The sequence below is a fragment of the Hyperolius riggenbachi genome, chromosome 1 (genome assembly GCF_040937935.1).
Source record: "Hyperolius riggenbachi isolate aHypRig1 chromosome 1, aHypRig1.pri, whole genome shotgun sequence".
Taxonomy (NCBI): domain Eukaryota; kingdom Metazoa; phylum Chordata; class Amphibia; order Anura; family Hyperoliidae; genus Hyperolius; species Hyperolius riggenbachi.
Window position 1 is genome coordinate 561,265,118 of NC_090646.1, and position 25,101 is coordinate 561,290,218.

Here is a 25,101-nt window from a genome sequence, read left to right on the forward strand (position 1 = left end):
AACTAAACAGATGGAACTTTGAGCATGCTGACCAGAAATGATTACTGTTGTTACGCCATCTTAAACCAGTTGCTTATTCTGTCTGTCATGATTGTTTTATTTACCGTAGGTTGAAATGGGTATGAAGAACCACGAAATAGTGCCAGCGAGTCTAGTAGCTTCTATTGCCAGTCTCAAGCATGGTGGATGCAACAAGATTCTGCGGGAGCTTGTAAAGCATAAGCTCGTTTCATATGAGCGCAGCAAGAGTGAGTAAACAGCTGAAACTTAGTATTGTTGTTGTTCTAACTTAAGGTAATAATATATAAATGCCTTAATGCTTTACGGGTTTTGGGATCGTGTTCTGTGGACTGATGAAACAAAATTAGAACTGTTTGAGCCCATAGATCAATGCTATGTTTGGAGGAGGAAGAACAAGGCCTATGAAGAAAAGAACACCTTGCCTACTGTGAAGCATGGCGGGGGGCTGTTTTGCTTCTGCAGGTACAGGGAAGCTTCAGCGTGTGCAAGGTACCATGAATTCTCGTCAGTACCAGGAGATATTGGATGAAAATGTGATGCAGTCCGTCACAAACCTGAGGCTTGGGAGACGTTGGACCTTTCTACAGGACAATGATCCCAAGCATACCTCCAAGTCCACTAGAGCATGGTTACAGATTAAAGGCTGGAACATTTTGGAGTGGCCATCGCAGTCACCAGACTTAAATCCGATCGAATGGACTAAGATACCTGTAAATTGCTGCAAGACACTTGTGTCAAGCTATGCTTCACGCTTAAAGAGAGTCTGAAATGAGAATAAATCTCGCTTCAGACCTCATAGTCAGCAGGGGCATGTGTGCCCATGCTAAACCGCCGCTAAACGGGAGTCCCTTACCCCCCGAAATCCTCTCCCAACAGCGCATCCCCTCTTACGCATAGAGGCAGGGCTAACCGCCGCAGCCCTGCCTCTTGCGCGTCTGTCAGCGCGTATCTCCGCCTCTCCCCCGCCCCTCTCAGTCTTCCTTCGCTGAGAGGGGCGGGGGAGAGGCGGCGATGCGCCGTTGATAGACGGCGCTGAGAGGCAGGGCTGCAGCCATTAGCCCTGCCTGAAGAGCAGCAAAATCTACGACCAAGTTGGTCGTTGATTTTGCAGGGGGGGGGTTGGGGGGGACTGGGCCCCGAGTTTAGCCGTGGGATAGCGGCGTTTTAGCAGGGGAACTCATGCCCCTGCTAACTATGAGACAAGAAGCGAGATTTATTCTCGCTTCAGTGTCTCTTTACAAGCTGTTATAACTGGAAAAGGATGTTGTACTAAGTACTAAGAATGAATGTCACTTGGTGGGTTGAATAAAACTGATAATGATGTGACCACAGAAAATACATTTGTAGTTATTTTATTATAAATGTTATATTTGTCTGACTTACAAGTGCCTCTTTGATTTAATTGTAAACAAGATGACTGAAATGAACAAAATCAATGTCAAACTGGCCAAAACACTCAATTTCAGTGGGGGTTGAATAATTTTGAACATAACTGTAGTGTAGTAGTATGTATTGGAAAATGTGGAATAATCGTGTGAGATAGAAATACTCACAAACAAGCGTTACCTCTCAGGCAACCACTGTATATGCAGGTGAGGAGATTAGACTTGTCCTCACTCAGGGTTAAGATGTCGCTCTCTGTAGATAGTAAGAATAGGGGTAGGTCACCCCTCCACCAGGGGTGGACACGGTGTAATCGCTAGAGAACAGAGGTGCCAGCAGGATAAAAAGTTATAAAAGTTCTAAAATTTGCTGGGAGGCAGTGGTGGACTTACTTCCGAAAAACAGACACGATAAACTGTCTGAATTAAATAAACAAATTTATTATTGGTACCCCAGAGGATGCAACGCGCTTTGCAGGCACAGCCCGCCTCATCAGGCAATAAGTCAGGGGACAAACAGCAGCTCATCAGTAGCACGAATAGTGCCTCTGTCAGTTTGACAGTACAGTACAGTTTTATTTATTTATTTATTTTACGAAACAGTTGGAAAAGTGTTGAATTACTTTTGATTACGTTACCATATTCACTTTCGGTTCACGCTAAGTTACAATTATGTACAGTATGGCGATATTCTAGTTCAAAGTGTACCTGAGATGTCTGAATAAAAAGGTTTTATACTTATCCTGGTCTTCCTTCAGCCCCATGCACACTTTTGCATCCCTCGCCGTCCTCCCGCGCGCCTCCATTCAGCCACAATCACTCCCGGTAATCTGCCTCAGTCGCATGTGCAGAAGAGCCGACTGGCGCAACCGAGGCAGATTACCAAAAGTGATTGTTGCTGAACGGAGGCTCAAGGGACGCATCTGTGCTCATGGGGCTAGAGGAAGCCCCAGATAAGTATCAAATCTTTTTATTCCAACATCTCCGGTTTCCTTTAATAAACTTTAGTTGTCATGCTAACATTGCAAATTGTAATGGAAAGTGCAGTAGCTAACTGTCACATGTATTGTTCCTAAAATATCGATAAACCGCCATATGTATGTCCATTAATCTCTGTTGTATTTTAGCTGTTCAGGGATACCGGCTAATTTATGGTGGCTATGATTACTTGGCACTGAAAACCCTCTCTTCCCGTGATGTGATCACTTCAGTCGGAAACCAAATGGGCGTTGGAAAAGAATCAGGTAAACTCAGTGTTAATGCCTTGTTCACATTATAAATCACCAGTGCAAGCACTGAGAGCTTTTGTAAGCAATTTTTCCCAGCACTTTCTGAGCGATTAGTGGTTTTTGAAGCACTTTTGTAATGCCATTAGAGCTTTTCTTTCTGCAGATAAACAGGAAGGGAACTCTTTTTCCTGGAACTAAATAGCTGTAATTAACTTTGTGAAGAAAAGTGCTCAGAAAATTGATTTTCAAAGTGCTTTTTCAAACAGTTAGCAAGTTTCCTGTACCTTGTATTGAAGCTCAAATGCTCAGGAAATGGTGCAGGACCCGCGTTTGCGATTGGAAAGCAAGCTCATTACTCATGTGAGAGAACTCGCATAGGAAAACATTGCACAAGCGCTTTTAAAAAATCGCCTGCGCTTAAAAAAAAATCAAAAATCGCTCATAGTGTGCAGAAGCCCTAAGAGTATCGACAAAATACATGTTGACATCGTGTGTACCTAGCATTGGAAAAGGGGGCTACCAGTCTTTCCATGTCTGTTCAAAATTTGACCTTGTCAATTTCTTTCATGTGCTGCTGAGGAATTAACTCTTTGTGGCCAACAGTGCAGCTCAACAGATCTTCATGTCCAGTCTCAGTTTGTAGAGCAATTTTAAAAGCTACATTTTACAATTATTGCAAATGTAGTATTCTATACATAAAAAAATTGAGGATTAAGTAGGGCTTTTCAATCACCGCTTCCAGACCACGGTAATAGGAATAAGCAGCCATTAACAGGGCATAGATTCAGACAGCAGAACTTCCGTTTCTCGGTCAGGTGCCAATTTCACTGGATACTGCACTGTCTACTTTGGTTGGATTTTGGACATCCAGTTTAAGTGTGAACCAAGCCTTAAAGGGGAACTGAAGAGAGAGGTATATGGAGGCTGTCATGTTTATTTCCTTTTAATCAATACCAGTTACCTGGCAGCCCTGCTGGTCTATTTCTCTGCAGTAGTATCTGATTAAAACCAGAAACGAGCATGCAGCTAGTCTTGTCAGATTAGACTTATAAGTCTGAACCACTGAAACACCTGATCTGCTGCATGCGTGTTCATGGGCTATGGCTAATAGTATTAGAGGCAGAGGATCAGCAGGGCTGCCAGGCAACTGGTATTGTCTAAAAGGAAATAAACATGACAGCCTCCATATACCTCTCTCTTCAGTTCCCCTTTAAAATAAATCTTGCATCTGATCTGATGAAAAATTTTAATAATGTTTAGGCTGGTTTCACACCAGGATGTTGCGTTTTAGGGGACGTTATGGTCGCATAACGTGCCCCTAACGCAACGCCTGGTGCTCCCTGCTTTGGACGTCAGAGTGAGCCGCATTGTGCAGCTCACTCTGGCGTCCATGATGCGCACTCTTGGACGCATGCGGCATCACGTGGTCCCGCCGGCCAATCGCCGCACAGAGCGGCCGCTCCAGGAAGTAAACTATGCACGTCACTGAGTGCAGTGAATATTAATTAGCCATGTGCCTGGCCGCTCTCCGCTCCTCCCCAACGTTACTGAGCATGTGCAAACAGTCTAACGTGGCTCTGCCGCTTGCAAAGTACTGCATGCAGTACGTTATATTATGGCGCAGCGTTACACTGTAACGCAACGTGGGCACTGTGAACAGCCCATTGATTTTTCATTGCTGTGCGGTGGGGGGCGTTACAGGCTGCTCTAACGTGCGCCTGTAACGTCCCACTGTGAAACCAGCCTTAGTGTTCGCCCAGAATTTTTTTCCAGCTGGGTGGCATGGAAAAAGTAGCCGGGTGGCAGGTTGCTCCTTAGATAAATATCAAAATGCTCTGCTGGTCCAATTTTGTAATGTCGCTAAGGCCGTCATAGCCGAAGATTGGAAGTCCCCCTCCCTAAACTCTGCAGCCCTAAAAAAAATAAGAATTACCTTTTCGCTCTTGAAGATCAGTTCCTCAAAGTTTGGTCTTCATGGGCAGAATGGTACATTTCTTATTGACTTAGCTGTTTAATGTTTTCTCTGTGCCCTTGGATATTTGAACGCAATGCATTTCCTAACTGCATTGAATTTTGGTTGTCCTGGACCCATTCTCGCAACAGGGGGTCCTCACTCACCTACCCAAGCTTTTGTAGTGTACACTGTTTGTTTTGTTTTCCTAGTATATACTGTTCTGCGCTACATTAGGTGTAACTGGACTATTCATTGCTGATTTTGTACTGCATAATTATGTGTGTTTTAATAAAAGCTTGTTGAAAAGAAAGAGAAAAAAGTAGGCGGGTGGGGTGAAATGAGAGAATGCGGGCCGTTGCTTCTCTGCAAAACTCTGCTTACAGCATAGGAGGAGGTGAGCCGATGACAGCCGGGTGCTCACCAAAACTAGCCGGGTGGAGCACCTGGTTAAAAGAGCCTGGGGAGAACCGTGTTTGTCGTGTGGGAGACTTTTATAGATTTAGCACATCTCATGTTGAGTAAGTCTGAGAAAATGCAGGCGGTAGCAATGGTAAATCTGTTTTGAATTGATTTTATAGTCTGGCTGTTTATTTTTGCTTAGCAATATAAAGTAACATTATTAGGATGTGTTTGATGAAAGCTTGAGAACCCCCCCTTATTGTACTGCAAATCTGAAGAATAGTACATGCTTTGCCGCTGACTCTTCTATTCTTTCTTGATGCCCTCCTATGTCCAGATATCTACATTGTGGCAAATGAAGAAGAAACACAACTTGCTTTAAAACTGCATCGTCTTGGAAGAACTTCCTTTCGCAATCTTAAAAATAAACGGGATTATCACAAGCACCGACACAAGATGTCATGGCTGTATCTGTCTCGTCTCGCTGCAATGAAGGAGTTTGCCTATATGAAGGTAATATCTGATAAACTGACTAGAGCTAGTATCCTAATTCCTCCAGGACCTGAACTCAGAACTTCCTCTCTGCTCTAAAAGATACACAACGGCATCATAACCTTTAAACAAAAAACATTTCTTATTTGCAGCTGATAAACATTTTCACTTCTTCTACTTCCTGCTTTTTATAGCAGCAGACATATTTTTTTTAGCATCCTGTGCTTTCAAGTGAGATTATCTGCCTTCTCTGCCATGGCAGTCAGCTGACACAGGGGAGAGATCAAATTACAACTTGCGATTAGACACACATGAGGGGAAACAGGCTAAACTATCTACAGGGTTCATTTCTCTAGGTTTTCCTTCTGTCCTGTGCAAGTGTTCAGGTCCACTCTAAAGAGAGACTTGGTTTCTATGGCCTACTATAAAAGTTCTGATAACCTTCAGCAGTATTTTCTTTCTTAGAACAGAGTTCTGGTTGTCAATCCTTGAATGGTTCCTTTCCACTTAAAATCGTTATTACAAATGCACTGCAATTCATGATCTTTCTACTTTACACCAATCAATTCCCTTTGGTACGATTTTCTCTGAACATTTGTTTTTGTGCTGCCATTGCATTAATTTTTTTCCGACTATAGAGAAAAAAAAAACAAAAAACAGGAAATTGTAAGAAAATCTCATAGCACCGCATTTTGTCTGCAGTTTTCCTGCGCACCTATCCTTTTTAACACAAGTGCAAACCCTCAGATAATGCAGAGGCTCACAGCAACGCATAACGCACACAGCAACAATCCATTCTGTTTGGCAGTGTTTGTTGTCGTGTTTTATGTATTACTGCAAATGCAAGATTTGAGTGCAAGGGTTAATACTTATTTGCATTTGACTTAGCCACACCTCTTTGCACCTCCCTTTCCCCTATTTATGGGCAGTGTAGGAGGGGCACAGTTATTTTGTATATTATAATGCTTGTGGCAGCCATGCTGGCCAGGCTTCAAGCTGCAGCTCGCCTATGTTTATTCCACTACAGCCCATTATTGCAATGCTGTAATGCTTGGTTCCCATGGCATGGTAGACATATCCACTCTGTATGTGCTGTGATCCATTGCACACCTGCCCAGTCTGTTTTGCATCCGCTTAGTCCACATTGATTGCCGTTAATTTGCAGGCACTCACATGTCCCCTGGTTTCGCCGCTGCTGACTCCTCCAGTCTGTGAGCTTCAGAAACGAGCGGAGAATGGCAGGAGCATGGGGCTCCCCATAGGATTACAATAGATCAGTTCTCCCTAGCAACAGGGAGAATTTCCATTGGTCAACCATAAACCAATGTGAATCCTCCCTGTTGCTAAAGATTCCCATTGGTCTTTTGCAATCCAGTAAGTATCCTCATGCTTCTGCCTGGCATTCCGTTGTGGAAAAATGCGGCAAGCTTGGACTGTTTCTTTTGCTGCACCACAATGAACTGATCTGTGTTTTGTTTTTTTATTTTTTACAATTGGAAGCAGATCTTATTTTTAACTATAAGATCCGCTTCTTGTGTTAACAGAGAGGTGCGGAAAATGTGCCGGAGAGGTAAATTATCTACAAAGGTGGGAACTGAGCCTAAGGCTGGTTTCACACCAGGACGTTGCGTTTTAGGGGACGTTATGGTCGCATAACGTGCCCCTAACGCAACGCCTGGTGCTCTCTAATGTGGACGTCAGAGTGAGCCGCGTTGTGCAGCTCACTCTGGCGTCCGTGATACGTACTCTTGTGCGCATGCGGCATCACGTGGTCCCGCCGGCCAATCGCTGCACAGAGCGGCTGCTCCAGGAAGTAAACACTGCACGTCACTGAGTGCAGTGAATATTAATTAGCCATGTGCTTGGCCGCTCTCCGCTCCTCCCCAACATTACAGCGCATGTGCAAGCAGTCTAACACGGCTCTGCCGCTTATAAACTACTGCATGCAGTACGTTCTGTTATGGCGCAGCGTTACTGAGTAACGCAACGTGGGCACTGTGAACAGCCCATTCATTTTTCATTGCTGTGCGGTGGGCTACGTTACAGGCTGCTCTAACGTGCGCCTGTAACGTCCCACTGTGAAACCAGCCTAAGGGTTTGTAGCTCATTGAATGGGTGGTTGGATTAATATGAGTATGTTCCCCTTTAAGGTTAAATCCCTGTTTCTTCCAGTCGAAACTTAAGTTGCATGCGTGAATTGTATGCTGGTATGAGTGGACCAATCCTAAGCAATTTTTAATTTTAATACTTCTTAAAATAGGACATGGAATATGCTTTTTTTTTTTTTTTATTCTGTTTGCTACACCGTAACGTAAAAAATATTCTGTTTTAGTATGAACGTTACCCATTGCTTGTAAAAATCCTTTTTCCAATTTGATGTTGAAACTTAGATGCTCTGTACTGTTCCCTGGCTATGAAAATATTGCTGAGTTGTTAAAGGGGAACTGAAGAGAGAGGTATATGGAGGCTGTCATGTTTATTTCCTTTTAAACAATACCAGTTGCCTGGCAGCCCTGCTGATCCTCTGCCTCTAATACTATTAGCCATAGCCCCTGAACAAGCATGCAGCAGATCCGGTGTTTCAGACTTATAAGTCTGATCTGACAAGACTAGCTGCATGCTTGTTTCTGGTTTTAATCAGATACTACTGCAGAGAAATAGACCAGCAGGGCTGCCAGGCAACTGGTATTGATTAAAAAGAAATAAACATGACAGCCTCCATATACCTCTCTCTTCAGTTCCCCTTTAAATTCATCTTTAATTGAACTTTGATTCACCAAACAAAAGTTCTTAAAGAGAAACTCCAGTGAAAATAATTTAATTAAAAAAAAAGTGCTTCATTTTTACAATAATTATGTATAAATGATTTAGTCAGTGTTTGCCCATTGTAAAATCTTTCCTCTCCCTGATTTACATTCTGACATTTATCACAGGGTGGCATTTTTACTGCTGGCAGGTGATGTCACTGGAAGGAGATGCTGCTTGTTTTTTTGGCAGTTTGAAACAGCTGTTATTTCCCACAATGCAACAAGGATCCCACAGTGTGGTGTCAAAACCATGGTCCTGACATACTGTGGGAGGGGTTTCACCACAATATCAGCCAAACAGACCCCCCTGGTAATGATAATGATGATTGTGAAAAGTAAAAGATTCCTCATGGGAAAGGCGTTATCAGCTACTGATTGGGATGAATTTAAATTCTTGGTAACAGTCTCTCTTTAAAATCTCCTTTTTATAAAGGGTTTTTCCTTCCTAAAAATGTTGAATGTATTTTAGCCACAAAAATCTCCTGGTGTTGCAGAGCCACTTCATTAAAATGGATAGTGCACCCAGACCTATGCTAAAGTGTTACAGACACAGAGGAAAGTGAGAGAACATATATTTTTTTATTTTTTTTAAATCGCACCATTTTTTTTTGTTTGTTTTTAGTTTACCTTTTAACCCCCAATTTAATTTGTTCCTTTAAAGCACTTCAAAGTGTTTATTTTAGAAAATTTTATTTATTCCTGGTATTACCAATACCTTGCTGCCAAGTAGCACACTTAAGCAGGCCATACACTGGCTCGATTCACGGCCGTTTCGACAGCAGATCCGATCCTGGGATCGGATCTGCTGCCAATCGCTTGCGCTAAACGCACCCGCCGATCCGATTCCCTCCCGAAATCGGATCGGTCCGTCGATCGCGCCGTGCGGGAAATTACCCTCGATCGCCCGCCGGTAGGAGCGCGTCGCTTGCGGCGTACGATTCGGGCCCGATCCGAGCATGTATACATTACCTGAAGCTGGCTCCGGGGTCCTCTTCTCCTCGCTGCACCGCATTTCCGCATGTCCCAGTGTACGCTTATACTTCCTGTGTCACTCCGGTGACCAGGAAGTTGAAATAGAGGGCGCTCTATTTGAACTTCCTGGTCACGGAGTAACACAGGAAGCGCCGGGATGGAGCAAGAACAGCGGTGCGGTGCAGTGCAGAGAAGACGCCCGGGAGCCAGCCTCAGGTAATGTATACGGGGGGGGGGGACAGGCGGCAGGAGCAGCTGAACAGATTGTGATCGGTTTCAGGCTGAAATCGATTCACAATCTGTTTGCAGTAAAGGCAGCCATACGATCCCTATCTGATCAGATTCGATCAGATAGGGATCTGTCAGCTGGTCGATCTAATGGCACATCGACCAGTGTATGGCCACCTTTAGGCAGGGCACTCACTAAGTTAACATTGGACATGTTTTGCAGCATAGCCTGAAACATGCACCACTGCACATATAATAAAAGTCGATAAGCCCCTCGCTGTTCAGGATTTTTCTTTTTTAGTTTTTCTTTTTCGAAAAAAAAATAAAAAAATTGGACAGCTTTCTGCTTTTTTCCATACTGTGTGTTGCTTTTGTAGTATACTGTAATTACAAAAGCTTGTGAAAAATTTGAACAAAAACACGGTAGCATTAGGGCACATACACACACAAAAAAATGGCCACAATATAGCAGTCAGATGGGATAATTCAATAAATATTAGGCTCAAGCTACTATATTAGAACTGTAGCAATAAAACAGTAGTAGCAGGCAGTGTAGTACTGTCTTTTCCCCACTAGAGGGCATTGCCCCCTCCATACCCCTGCAGCTTCGTCAGTTCTCCTTGGCAACAATCTGTATAGAACTCAGCCCCAAAATGTTGCCGGAGAGATCCCATTCCAAGCCTATACATATATGAGGACTTTCACCCTTTGGGATCAGTACTTGATCCCTTGGATGACAGGTCGAGTCTGAGTTCAATACAGACACATTGCTAGCCTGCAGACTAGCGACATGTTCTGTTATAATGGATGGGTAAGGAGGGCTTAGAACAGGCATGGGCAACCTTTGCCCTCCAGCTGTTAAGGAACTACAAGTCCCACAATGCATTGCAGGAGTCTGATAGCCACAGTCATGACTCATAAAGGCAAGTGCATTGTGGGACTTGCAGTTCTGTAACAGCTGGAGTGCCGAGTTTTCCCATTCCTGGCTTAGAACCATCTAGCATGACTACAAGGCTAGAAGGGAATCTGAAGAGAAAAATTATTTTCATTTAAATACCTATCTTTGCAGAGGGAAGGCTCTGGACACCATAGAGCCTTCCCGTTCCTTGCCCCATTCCGTCGCCGTCCCCAATGGAAGCTTTTTGACTAGATTGCTCAAATAGCTCTTCGGCACTCCTCATGCAGCCTTCAGAATTACTAGCGTCCATGACTAGCTCCAAAGACTGGTTCACCAGTACTGCGCACGCCTTCATCTGAGTGCGCACTTGTGAGCTTAGATCAGCTGAAGGAATGTGAAGAAAGAAATGTGTTCATTGTGATGAATTGTAATGACTGATATAACTTAGGGAAAACAGGCGGTCCCCTACAATTTACAGCAGTTTATATAATATTTTATAACAAGAGTTACAGATTACCCAGCAAGCTCATGGTGAACCAGAAGTCCTAGGAGTTTGTAAAGTGCTACAAAGGACCAAAAAAGCCTCCTTAGTAAACTGGTATGCAAAATAGTTTTTCCTTGCACACTCCTAGGAGTTGTGGTTCACCATGAGCTTGCTGAAAAATCTGCAACTCTGGGTGTTTCAAGCCCTGCCCCATAGAGCAGGAAACCTATGGCTTGGGAGCCAATGTGGCTCTTTTTATCAGGGCTGTGGAGTCAGTCCAAAAATCCACTGACTCCGACTCCTCAGTTTAGGATTCCACCGACTCCGACTCCTCGACTCCAACTCCTCTAATTTGCATATTACAATTTTGTTGATTAAAAGTATGTAACATGAAATTCGTCTCTTAACTGCCAACGCTTAGGAATTTTACAAGATAACTGAAGTGAGAAGGATATGTAGAATACTATATTTATTCCCTTTAGACTAAAACTAGTCCTTGGTAAGAGTACTTGTAAAAGGTACAAATCGGAACAAAGAACATCTATCAGGCCCTAGGCAATGTAACCGTGGGTACATGTAAGAATGATGTGCAGGTACTCTGCAGGGGAATGAGGAGATTCTTCCTCTATTACACATTCTTCATGCACAATCTGAACAAGGTTTATGGGTGACTGACAACACCTCTGTGTTCAATGTGCACAGCATTCTCAGTGGATTCCCTGCAGCTCTGTGGGGAGTGCATATGTAGAGTATAGTACTACTGTGTAACAAAGTAAACCTGAGACAGATGAAATTAAAGTTTTATACATACCTGGGGCTTCCTCCAGCCGCCTTCAGGATAATCAGTCCCTCGTTGTCCTCCTCCACCACCTGGATCTTCTGCTATGAGTCCAGGTACTTGAGCCAGTCGGGCGTAGTGCGCATGCACACACTCCGCCGCCAGGAGCATACTACACCTGTGCAGCACTATTGCACAGGTGCAGAATGTTCCTGGCTGTGGGAACGGCATGCGGCCGGACAGCGCTGACTGGCTGAATTACCAGGACTCATAGCAGAAGATCCGGGTGGTGGAGGACAGCGAGGGACTGATTAGCTTGAATGGGGCTGGAGGAAGCCCCAGGTATGTATAAAACTTTACTTTTCATCCGTCTCAGTTACCCTTTAATTTGTAGTCACCAAACCAAATTTTAACAACATATCAAATTATTTGATTTCATCAGCAAAGGGAGTGCATACATTTGCATAAATCAGCATCAATGCAGAATTATTTCCATCTCGTTGACCATCTCTATTAGTGACACAGCTACACATCAGGCTTTATTCTTACAGCATAGATGTTATTTAGTGTATATATAAGAGATTTCTGTGTACACATCATATATACAGTCACAATCAGATATGTATATCTGACCTTAAAAATACGGGGACTGCTTTATTGAAGCAGCACAAGTAACTAATTTTGATTGGTTTATTTCATTTTTGTGGACTAAGCACAGCTATTACTGTATATATACTGTATATATACATTATTTTTAATGACTATTATCTGAGAAATAGAACATTTTATCATATTTTCTATTTTAATTACAGTTACAAATTCATTAGGAGTCGGTGCATTTTTTCCCGACTCCGACTCCAGGCACCCAAAATTGCCCGACTCCACGACTCCGACTCCACGGCTCCGACTCCACAGCCCTGCTTTTTATGGCTACATCTGGCTCACATACAAATCAGTAGGGGTTGATTCACTAAGCTACACTGCTCAAGCAGCGCAGCTTAGTGTGGCAGCGCAAGTAACATTTTCAAAGTAGACACACTTAGTGGTGCATGCTACAGCAGTACTTACTCGTGCTACCCCAAAACGATCGGCTGCTCCAATTGTCTCACCCTGGATCCTGTCAGGTCCATTTACTTTGTAGGATGAGATCCTTGCACTTTGGCCCAATAGTACAGTTCTGCTGCGGAGGTGGCACACCTTACCCAAGGTGCGGGTGCTATACCCTGTAGATGCTGAACCCAAGCACCCAAACAAGTATGCACTATCTGAAGAAGGGGACTTGCCGTGGCCCCGAAACAATTGTCATTTTCTCACGTGCTTATGAAGCAATGGATTGAGACAATCTGCATTTTGAAAAGGTGTGCTGACCTGGACTTTTTGCCTGGCTTTTGATTGGCCCAATAGGCTGTCTGTCAATTGACAGGCAGTCTATTGGGCCAAAGTGCGGGGAGCTCCTCCTACAAAGTGAATCAACCCCCAAGTCAGCTAGCTAATTGTACAAGCTGTTAGTCAGTATTTCTCCTGTCCGGCTCTCGGCGAAATTGCTGATGTTGCTGAAATCCAAAAGAAGCTGAAGATGTGTCTGACACTTCCGCTGCCCAGCGGATCAACTGTATACACATCACCATGGCAACAGGGATGTAAGCCCGCTGCTGTGCATGCGCACTGTCCCCGTTTGAAACCTATTGTATGGCTCTCACTGAATTACATTTTAAAATATGTGGAGTTTATGGCTCTTTCAGCCAAAAAGGTTCCTGACCCCTGCCATAGAGCCATATTAATCTATGCCATGCACTGATGAGGATCAACCAATCTTAAACAGTCTGTATGAAAGTTGTATACAATGAACAGAGGCGCCAAAAGTATAAGATTAGATTAAATGAGTTTAAAAACCAACTTAAATGGCAAAATTGAAGGAGGAAGTGGTGGTCTTACCTCCCTCAAGCAGACACGACAACGACTGTGATTCAGACAGTCAAACACATTTATTAGGAACTCCAAAAAGAAATGCAACACATTTCGCAGGTTCAAACCCGCTTCATCAGGCAATATAGGGAGGAGTATCAAACAATCTGCACAAGGATTCAAGTTAAGCGCCTCTGTTTGAAAGTTGGATTATTGTGCATCTGTACAATTTCTGACACACCACTGCATACTAGCGGTTCTGGAGGCATGTTTAGCTATCAGGGACATCAAAGGATGATTTGCATATTCAACAGTGATGCATCATGGGACTACTCAGAGCTCACTCCAACCTGCATTATCGCATAAACCTTCTGTTTTACCTCATAACAAAATCTGTAATTTACAAACCGTACAGTTTTTTATTTTGTACATGAGGACAACTTTATATGCTTGAGACATTTCTAACGCACATGTTTATTAGTAGGGGACTATCTGTACTTTTATTTAATCCTTTGTGGAATTATTTAACGTTGTCACAGTAAACTTTTTTTTTTTTTTTTACTTCTTTTCATTGCACTTTTACTGCACTGATCAGCTCTACTGTTGGTAATTTTTTTTTTTTTTATGCTAATTTCTTCAAAATGAATCTGCCAGTGTGTGGCCAGCAGTAGATGTAAAGGAGCCCGTTTATGAGCATTTATATTGCAAAGCATGAGTAGAAATTTTACAGTCTGCCTTAATTGGGATAGACTGCCTGGAGATTAATTGGAATTGGAATATTTAGTTTCTCTTTAAAGAGGAACTGTCGCGAAAATCTATGTTGCTGTCACTTACAGTAGGTAGTAGAAATCTGACATTACCGACAGGTTTTGGGCTAGTCCATATCTTCATGGGGGATTCTCAGCATGGCCTTTATTCTTTAAAAAGACATTCCCTGAAAATGATTAACACAAAGATGCTGACCAGCCTCCCTGCTCGCTGCACACTATTTTGGCAGTTGGACGGAGCAACTGCCATTCACTAAGTGCTTTTAAAAATAAAGAAAACCCTGAGAACCCCCCTATGAGAAGATGGGCTAATCCAAAATCTGTCGGTAATGTCAGATTTCTACTACCTACTGTAGGGCCCTTTTCCACTAGCGCGTTTGCGCTGGCCGAATCGTAAAGTCGCAAACCGCTAGCGATTTTACAATCGCTACGGTTTGCTTTTTAACATAGGAATCGCGGTAGGTCATTTCCACTACCGCAATTCGTTTTTGACAGGAACGTGAACGCGCGGCGGAGCGATATTTGCCGCAATTTTGCTATGCAGTGCATAGCATAGCAAAATCGCGGCCGCAAACGCCGGGAAATCGCCGGTAATTGCGATTCAGCAATCGCTAGCGTTCAGCGTGAACGCTAGCGACTGCTAGTGGAAAAGGGCCCTAAGTGACAGCAACATAGGATAAAAGTAATGTATGGATCATTTTACTCTGGAAGAAATGTACCAGTACTTCTTATTTGTATGTGTTTTAAATTTTAAGATTTTTGCGACAGTTCCTCTTTAAGTATATAAATGGAGACTTGTAAGAACATTTTTCTAATCAATTGACAAAGGTAAATTTGCCCTTTAAAATTAAAACCTGTTAATTTCTGAAAACCACCTTTGTGCACCTTATGAAGTGCTTGTTTTTATGTCTGTCTGACATGTCAAGCATTGCAAATATTTAATGTTACGTTGATAAATGATGATAGGGAAACTGTTCTCTCTGCTAAATTGCCTCCTGTTCGCCTCTTTCCATGTTGTTGTTAGTATTTCTGGCTCATCTGTCTACGCTGAAAGTCCTCGCATGGGTTTTTACAGCAAGGCCTGCCAGTATCTCGCTTTCTGTTTTGCAGAAGAAGGCAAAGATGCATGAAATAAAAACAGGAGCCCTCTCAATGTTCAATAAACAAGGAGGGTAACCCAGCGAGAACACACACCAGGCTTGCAGAAAAACTAATTGAAAACAGGTCTAACCGTCACATAGATCTGCAAGCATGGGATTCTGTAACACAATCATGGCCATCTCTGTTACTCCAGTCTTATTCTGCAATTAATACATCCAGAATCAGTCATAGACTGTATTTTTTATTTTTTAAACAAGTTTTTTTTATTGGGGTGGTCATAGATAATACATCACAATAGAGTTGCAAGTTGAATCAATGATATTACACATACCACTAAACAGAAAGCATCCCCAATCGTTTTTACATTTTAAGAAATGACAACAATGATCAATACAGCTACCTAAATGATTCTCACAGTATGCATTTATATAGATGAATATCAAGTTTTCCCCTGGTGTATAAAGATTATATGTATATGAGGCAGGGTATCGGCCTGTCAAGGTACATTTCCGGTAACTCTACATATGACCTATATTCGGGTTAGAAATCAAGCATAAATAAGATATAATTTTCTCTAATTGTCATCCGGGACAACCTGAGAGATCCGGTCCCGCCCAGGATCTGTGGAAACACACCAACAAGAAGTTTAAAAGCCCCCGCCCACCCTCCATCCTCAGTTCATCTGTGTTTCCGTGACGGAAACACCTAAAGAAGCAAGCTCCCGTTTGTTATTTTTCTTGTACTCACCAGAGGGTGAGTCTTTTTCCCAGAGGAGGCAGAGGACGGTGGCGAGGCGTACAGAGGTAACGCTAGCCGCGGACCTCCTCTAAAATATATTGCAGCCAGGTATTTGGTCTCCGTGCGGAGTGTGACCAGAATACTTTCCTTCCTCCGTCAGACGCCGGCTCTGCAAGGCGCATCCGGTCTGACAGCCGATCCAGCCAATCGGAGAGAGGCGGAAGTGACGCATCGGTCACGCGGCTAAAGGAGGAGGCGGAATCCGGAGAGCCAGGAAGTTGAGAGAGCGTGCTCCTGGCGTCTCCGCAAGTGCACCGCTGGCAGAGAGGATGTCGCAACCTCAGCCGCAGCAGCAGCCGACACAGCGGGAGGCAGATGCGGCGGCCAAATCCTCTTCCCAGGTGCAGCAATCCGGGTCTGGGGTGGTAAGTCCTCCAGTGGAGGATGTGTTTTTTACTTATCCCCTCAATATGGCATATCTCAGTGGATGTCTTGTCATGTGTTTTTTTCCAGGCAAAGACTGAGCCCAAAGTTACTGCACCACCTAAATATAAAAGATGTGGTTTATGTAACACCAAAATTGCCCTAGAGACCCCTAGGAATATATGTCAGGCCTGCACTGATGCTATTGTGGTTTCAGAAACTTCTAATATTTTGAAAGGAGTTATGGAATCAGTAAATAAAAACATGCAAGAAACTTTAGACAAATTTAAAGAAAGTTTTGTGCCACCTGCTATAGATCCTCTTCCAGGTCCTTCCAATATTACTCCCTCTCAGCCTTCAAATCTGCCCGACATCTTAGGGGTTGAGGAGGAAGAGGAAGATAGAGAAGAGGAGGAGGGGGAGGATTTATCAGAGAATATATCACAGGAGGAAGGAGAGCAGCCCAGATCAGAGGGAGAGGAAACAGTTAAAACTCCCAGATTTTTATTTTCTCCTGATGAGTCTTCTGAATTGCTCAAGGCTGTGTATGTTACTGAGCAAATTAAGGAAGCAGTTCCTGAACTTACCCCTCAGGATCAGGTTTATTCTGGTCTAGGTCAGGCCACGGGTAGGGTTTTTCCTATCCATAAAACTCTGCAGGAAATCATTACATCCCAGTGGCAAAATCCAGAGAGGCCCTTGTTTATCCCAAAGTCAGCAAAGAGAAAGTTCCCTTTTTCTCAGGCAGAAATTGATAAATGGACTAAATGTCCTAAATTAGATGCGTCCCTATCCAAATATTCCAAGGATTCGGACTTATCCTTTGAGGATGCTGGGGTCCTTAAAGACGTGATGGATAAGAAAGTAGATTCACTTCTCAGGAGAGCATGGGAATCTGCTGCGTTTGGTTTCATCCCAGGTATTTCGGCCACCTGCATTTCCCGTAATCTTAGAATATGGATGGACAATTTGATTGAACAAATTTCTAAAGGTGTTCCACTAAAAGATTATGCAGCCTCTCTTCCAGTAGTTCTGAAGGCGGTAGCCTTTTTAGCCGACGCAGTTACAGAACTTATTCGTGTATCAGCCCGTACGACAGCACTTATTAATTCGGCTAGGAGAGCAGTGTGGTTGAAAACCTGGGAAGGGGACCAGACATCCAAAAACAAATTATGTGCCCTTCCATTTGAAGGTAATCTTCTTTTTGGCACAGGTTTAGAGGAAGTACTTTCCCGGTCAGCCGAAAAGGGGAAACAATTCCCAAATAAGAAGAAAAGTTTTAAGGGTAAAAGGCCTTTTTTCCCTAAAAGACAGGAGCCAGAGCCAACCAAAAACAGGAATGTGCAGAGGAAATGGTCCTTTCCGAAAGGGAGAGGTAGAGGGGGATTTACTCTCGGGAGGACTGATCCCCCCCAAACCAGGTAAATGACTCTCTGCCAGTAGGGGGCAGACTTCTTTATTTTCAGTTAGAATGGGAGAAATTGAATCCCAATCCGTTTGTTTTACAAATTATAAGTCAGGGTTATCGCCTGCAATTCTCTGTCAAGCCCCCGCAGAGGAGATTTGTAAATCCAATTCCGAAGGATCGAGCGAAAGCCGAGGGTTTGGAATTGGAAATTCAGAAACTTCTAGAAAAAAGAGTGATTATTCATGTTCCCCAGGAAGAAGTATTCCAGGGATACTACTCCCACGTATTTCTGGTAAAGAAAGCCAACGGGGAGTTCAGGTTTATTTTAAACCTGAAATCTCTCAATCCGTTTCTGACGTACAAGAAATTCAGGATGGAGAGTATATATTCAGTAAGGTCCCTATTGCAAGGCAAGGAATTTTTTGTCTCAATAGACCTTCAAGACGCCTACCTGCACATTCCGATTTTTGCGGCACATCAAAAATTTTTGAGATTCGCAATCAGAGCTCCCTCCCACATTCGTCACTTCCAATTTCAAGCTCTTCCATTCGGAATAGCGTCAGCTCCGCGAGTGTTCACCAAGGTGCTAGCAGAAGTGATGAAGGGTTTAAGGCTTCAGGGAATTTCGATTGTCCCTTACCTGGACGATCTGTTGATATTTGCGGAGACAGAAGATCTAGCCAAAACCCACAGGGATATAGTGATCCACACTCTGGTTCAGGTGGGCTGGATTGTGAATTACGCCAAGTCGTCTCTAAACCCGACCCAGGAAATTACTTTTCTAGGCTACAAAATAAATTCGTTAGAAAAGAAAATTTTCCTGCCGACAGAAAAGATTATAAAGATACAGTCAGAAATAAACAATTTAATCAGCCAAGAGACTTCGTCTCTCAGGCAGATTATGAGAGTGTTGGGTCTATTTTCAACAGCAATCCCGGCAGTCACTTGGGCTCAATCGCACGGGAGAATGCTTCAGTCTCTCCTTCTTTCGAATTGGGACAGATCCAGGGAATCCTTGGATCTACGAATTTCGATCCCAGACTTAGTCAGGGTCGACTTAAGATGGTGGCTGAGCAGACAGAACCTGGAGACGGGGAGATTCTGGAGGCAAAACGATCCAATAAAGATTTTTACAGACGCAAGTTCTTGGGGCTGGGGAGCAACGTCTTTGGGCAATCATGCCCAGGGAAATTGGTCCCAGGCTATAAGCAGGAAGTCATCCAACTTCAGAGAGCTTCTGGCAGTTCAGAGAGCTCTTCTATTTTTTCAGTCTCTAATAGAAGAGAATCACGTTCAGGTCTTTTCAGACAATATCACGACGGTGGCGTATCTCTCAAAGCAGGGGGGTACGAGATCAAGCGAGCTCATGTCTCTCTGCGCGGAGATTCTCGTTTGGATAGAGCCTCGGGTTCTATCGCTGTCGGCGGTCCACATAAGGGGGGTCCTCAATGTGGAAGCGGACTTCTTGAGTCGTCAGGAGGTGAATCAAACAGAATGGGAACTTCATCCAGAAGTTTTTCAACTGATAACAGAAAGATTCGGGATCCCGGAGATAGACCTCTTCGCATCCCCTATGAACGCAAAAGTAGCGAATTTTTTCTCGCTACACAGATGCCAGAAGTCTCTGGGGTTGGATGCACTCAGTCTCCCATGGAGGTTCAAGCTTTGCTATGCTTTCCCTCCAACTGTGCTTCTTCCTCAGGTACTAGGAAAACTTCAAAAGGAAAAAGTGAGATTAATTCTAATAGCTCCCCAATGGCCAAAAAGACCATGGTATGCAACAATGTTGAAGATGTCAGTGGAACCTCAATTTCCTCTGCCACTTCGTCCAGATCTTTTGATTCAGGGGCCGCTCTCGCACCCCAAGCCACAATTATTCAATCTGGCAGCCTGGATCCTGAAAGGGTAATTCTTAGACAGAAGGGTCTTTCGGAAAAAGTGATCGAAACATTGATGAAATGCAGGAAACCGATAACGCAGAAGATTTACCGTAAGGTTTGGAAAGTTTATTTATCATGGTGTGAGGCTCATAACAAGAACCATACGCTATCAAGCTCAGTTCTGGATTTCCTCCAGGACGGGTTTGACATGAAGCTGGCACCAAGTACTCTTAAGGTACAGTGTTCAGCTCTATCCATTCTGCTAGACAGGCATTTAGCTCAGGAAGAATTGTTCAGAAATTTCTTCAAAGCTTTGCAGAGGTCAACTCCGGTGAAGCAAAAGATTTTTCCACAATGGGATTTGTCTCTAGTCCTGAATAGTCTTATGAAAAACCCTTTTGAGCCTATTGAAGATATTGATATTAAATTTTTGACACTTAAAATAACTTTTCTCATTGCAATCACATCGGCTAGGCGCTTAGGTGACTTACAAGCTCTTTCCATCAAGGATCCTTTCCTAATTATCTGTCCTGACAGTATTAGACTCAGGTTAGATCCGGCCTATCTCCCAAAAATGTCTTCAGAGTTCCACAGGTCTCAAGAGATTATCCTTCCCTCTTTTTGTACTGAACCTGTGGGGTCCAGAGAAGAGGGGTTCCATTGTTTAGACGTCAGACGTTCCTTACTAACCTATCTTGCCAGATCAAGAGAATTTAGGAAGTCTAGCAACCTGTTGGTTTTATTTGCAGGTAAGAATAGGGGCCAGCAGGCATCCAGACAAACCATCGCAAGATGGATTAGACAGATGATAGCTTTAGCCTATGAGAGTAGTAATTGTCCCTTACCTCCTAACATTAAAGCCCACTCAACCCGATCTTTATCCACATCATGGGCAGAAAGGGCAGGAGCTACCATTCAACAGATTTGTCAAGCAGCAACCTGGTCGAGTGCATCTACTTTCATCAAACACTACAGAGTGGATGTGTTATCTCAGCAGGACCAATCGTTTGGCAGAAAGGTGCTCCAGGCAGTGGTCCCTCCCTAGGTGAGATGTTTGTCTTGTTAAGACTTCTTGCCTATCTCTCAGGTTGTCCCGGATGACAATTAGAGAAAGACTCCTATTAGACCTACCGGTAATGGAGTTTCTGATTGTCATCCGGGACAAACATCTAGAACCCTTCCCTTCTCCTGTCTCGCACCTTTCTCTGTTAGTTTCAGGAGCACAGGGTATTATCTTAATAGTCACCTTCAGGTGTCTAGTTTTTTCCTTCATCTTGGTGTTTCTAGTCTATGTTTACTTTCAGACGCACTGAGGATGGAGGGTGGGCGGGGGCTTTTAAACTTCTTGTTGGTGTGTTTCCACAGATCCTGGGCGGGACCGGATCTCTCAGGTTGTCCCGGATGACAATCAGAAACTCCATTACCGGTAGGTCTAATAGGAGTCTTTCAAAAGAAAAACAAACTCAAACTATGTACACCGTCATGCCGCTCCCAGTAAGGACCATCCCACCCCTCCACCGCCCCGCAGGTAGTATTATAATATAGTCACGTTATGCAATTCAAATTTCCAATCTTCCTAGGTAACCCCCTATTTTCTGTGTCGGATACCAGGTAGTGTCTTGTAGGGGTGTCATAATAGCCACCATTTGTTCTCTAGAACATTCTTTCTGAATATAAGTTTTCCATGTCTTAAAGGAGAACTGTAGTGAGAGGTATATGGAGGCTGCCATATTTATTTCCTTTTAAGCAATACCAGTTGCCTGGCTATTCAGCTAATCCTCTGCCTCTAATACTTTCAGCCATAGGCCCTGAACAAGCATGCAGCAGATCAGGTGTTTCTGACAAAGTTAGACAGATATGACAAGATTAGCTGCATGCTTGTTTCTGGTGTGATTCAGACACTTCTTTAGGCAAATAGACCATCAGGGCTGCCAGGCAACTGGTATTGCTTAAAAGGAAATAAATATGACAGCCTCCATATCCCTCTCACTACAGTTCTCCTTTAAAGAATTTTTGAACCGAGTGCTTTTTTTTTTTCCCCCTCTCTATATTTATACTCCTTTCCTTAAGCATATCTCTAGAGTCGTTGGAGATAAGGGGCCAGACAAATTATATAGCTTTCTAGTATCTCTCCATGCTATAGCAGCAGGGTCGGACTGGGACACTGGGGGCCCACCAAAGACATCTCAACCTGGGGCCCACACATCCCATGATTGCGGTGAAAAAAGGGTGTGACCATGCACTGGAAGGTGGGCGTGGTCATGATGTATTATGGACAGGGCCAAATGTACATGATCTTAGCAGCATTGTAATTCAGAGACACTGCTGCCCAGCAAAACTTTGCATAGAGTCCCCTTCTTCAATATAAAGTAATGTCCTAGTTACCATACATATGACATTGATTAGACTGTGAGCTACTCTGGGGACAGTCAGTGACATGACTATGTACTCTGTACAGTGCTGCAGAAGATGTCAGTGCTATATAAATACATAATAATGATAATAATATGGTAGGACATTAGGCTATGAGTATGGTAGGATCAGAGTGTGAGCTCCTCTAAGGACAGTCAGTGACATGACTAGATGCCGTGTAATGTGCTGCAGAAGATGTCAGTGCTATATAAATACATAATTATAATAATAATAATAATAATATGGTTGGACATTAGACTATGACTATGATAGGATTAGATTGTGAGCTCCTCCGAGGACAGCCAGTGACACGATTATGTACTCTGTAATGTGCTGCAGAAGATGTCAGTGCTATATAAATACATAATAATAATATGGTTGGACATTAGACTATGACTATGGTAGGATTAGATTGTGAGCTCCTCTGAGGACAGCCAGTGACATGACTATGTACTCTGTAATGTGCTGCAGAAGATGTTAATGCTATATAAATACATAATACAAATCTAGTGCACTAGGCTGGATATGGTGGGAATCATTTGATTGTGAGCAATGACAAGTAATGTCAAGTGCCAGCAATTGTAAGGCCTCCAAGTAATAATAAATGCAGCAATCCTGAGGAGTCTAGTGGACCTCCTCCCTCAAATATACATTTCCCTGGCATCAAGTGGAGCCCTCCCTCCCTTATACAATTCTCTGAGTCTAGTGGTTCACCCTCCTCTATACAGTTCGTTGGAGTTTAGTGGTCCTTCCATCCCTATACAGTTCCCTGGTGTCTAGTGGACCTCCTCCCTCACCTATGCAGTTCCCTGGAGTCTAGTTGTACTTTTCCCCCTAAACAGTTCCCCAGTGGTCCTTCCTACCCCTATACAGACCCCTGGTGTCTATCGGACCTCCTCCCTGCCCTATACCATTCCCTGGAGTCTAGTGGTACTTCCTACCCTATACAGTTCCCTAGTGTCTAGTGGACCTCCTCCCTGCCCTATAAAGTTCTCTGGTATGTTGTTGTTCCCCCTATACAGTTCCTGGTGTCTAGTGGTCCTTCCTCCTTTATACAGGTCCCTGGAGTCTAGTGGTCCTTAACCCAACAGCCTGTCATCAGGGTAAGAATAGGAGTTATAATTACCGGGGGCTTATTCCAGTTCCTGTTGTCCATCTGGTCCCTTCTGTTCTGCTGCTGTCAGCCCTGTTAAAAGTCCACGACTCAGCTCAGTTGGGACTATTGCACATGCATTGCCTCAGAGTCTCCACAATCGCGCTCCCAAAGTCGGGAGCGTTCTGTGCATGCACAGGTACAAGCCTAAACTGAGCAGGCACAGAACATTCCTGGCAATGAAGCATGATCGAGGAGGTGTGTTGCCAGTGCCGTGCATGTGCAGTAGTCCATGACTACTGGGCTGATAGCCGCAGAATGGAGGGTGAAGTATAGACACTGAGAGAGCTGACAGACTCAAGGGGGCTCAATGAAGCCCCAAGTAAGTATAAGTTCCCCCCAATCACATGGTTCTGGCATGTACTGTAGTAAAGACAGGAGAGAACAAGAATTACTGTAGGGCAGGAATGGAACATGTGAAGAGAGACATAGCAGTTGCACTGTGGAGAAGAGAACATTTTTTTGAGCAGCACCAGGCAGATTGCAGATTTGTGAAGTGTGCAGCACAGTGCAGGACTCTCTACACATGAAGAATCCATTCTTACCCAGCACAGTAACACATGTTCTCTCCTGGCTGTGAAAGACTCCCACCCGACAGACCCCCTTCATACCTCACCTGCTGCTTCACCATAGACGTGGAGGCGGGGCCCACCGAGGAAAAAAACTGTACTACTGTGGCCCAGTCCGACCCTGTATAACAGTGTCTCATAAAACAACATTACGTTTAATAAAGGTAGGAAGTTGAGACACCTTAGTGTGCAAAATACCTCCCAGCGACCAAGGAGCAACCATCTCCACTTCTAGAGAATAATTAGAGTAAAAAGATGTGCCTCCCAACCAATCACAGGCATGACAAAATAAAGAGGCTAAATTGTACCCACTCACATCAGGAAAATTAAAACCCAACATTTCCTTTGATTTTTTTTTTTTATTATTATTATTTATTCAGAGAAATCCTAGCTTTTCCATTCAGCCATACAAATTTTTATAAATGCTGATTCAAGTGAATGCACATCTTTGTGTTTGAGTAACAATGGTATCGTCTGAAGCTGATACAGGAGTCGAGCAAAGCTAATCATTTTAATAAGGTAAATTCTACCAGTTAGAGAGAGAGGTAAAGATTCCCACCGTTGCAGTTCTGTTTTCATTTTTTCCGGGATAGGGGTAAAATGTAGCCTGTAAAGTTGCCCAATGTCTCTAGGGATACAAATCCCCAAATAAGTTTTATATGATTTAAAGCTTGTTTAAAGCCTAGAGTAGAAACCCAAGGAGCCAGAGGAACCCCAGCACGGCTCGACAAAAATATTTCACTTTTGTGGTAATTTATGACCAAGCCAGAAAAGGAGCCGAACCATTTAATATGAGTCACTATGTTACCTAGATCCAATCCATTAGATTGTAAGCTCGCAAGGGCAGGGTCATCCTCCTAATGTTTACTGTTCTTGTAACAATATTTGTGCTGCTTGGAACTCTGCTGTACATTTGTTAGTTGTATCTATGTTCCCCTTGTCGTCTTATTGTGCTTTGTAAAGCGCTGCGGAATATGTTGGCGCTATATAAATTAATAATAATAATAATAGATCCCTCTCTGGGTTGGCCATAAAAAGAAAAACCTCATCTGCGAACAATGCAGTTTTTACCTGTCGAGCTCCTACTGAAATGCACTCAAA

At 43.6% G+C, this 25,101-nt stretch overlaps 1 protein-coding gene across 1 annotated transcript in view; it reads left to right on the plus strand.

Annotated features, from left to right (window-relative positions):
* The window catches only part of RIOK2 (RIO kinase 2), a 65,347-nt gene that overhangs the window by 1,846 nt on the left and 38,400 nt on the right, over positions 1-25,101 (plus strand). Inside the window, exons 2-4 of the mRNA XM_068247489.1 lie at positions 110-248; positions 2,531-2,647; positions 5,323-5,498. Of these exons, the coding sequence (XP_068103590.1) occupies positions 110-248; positions 2,531-2,647; positions 5,323-5,498 (432 nt within the window). The remainder of the gene's footprint in view (positions 1-109; positions 249-2,530; positions 2,648-5,322; positions 5,499-25,101) is intronic.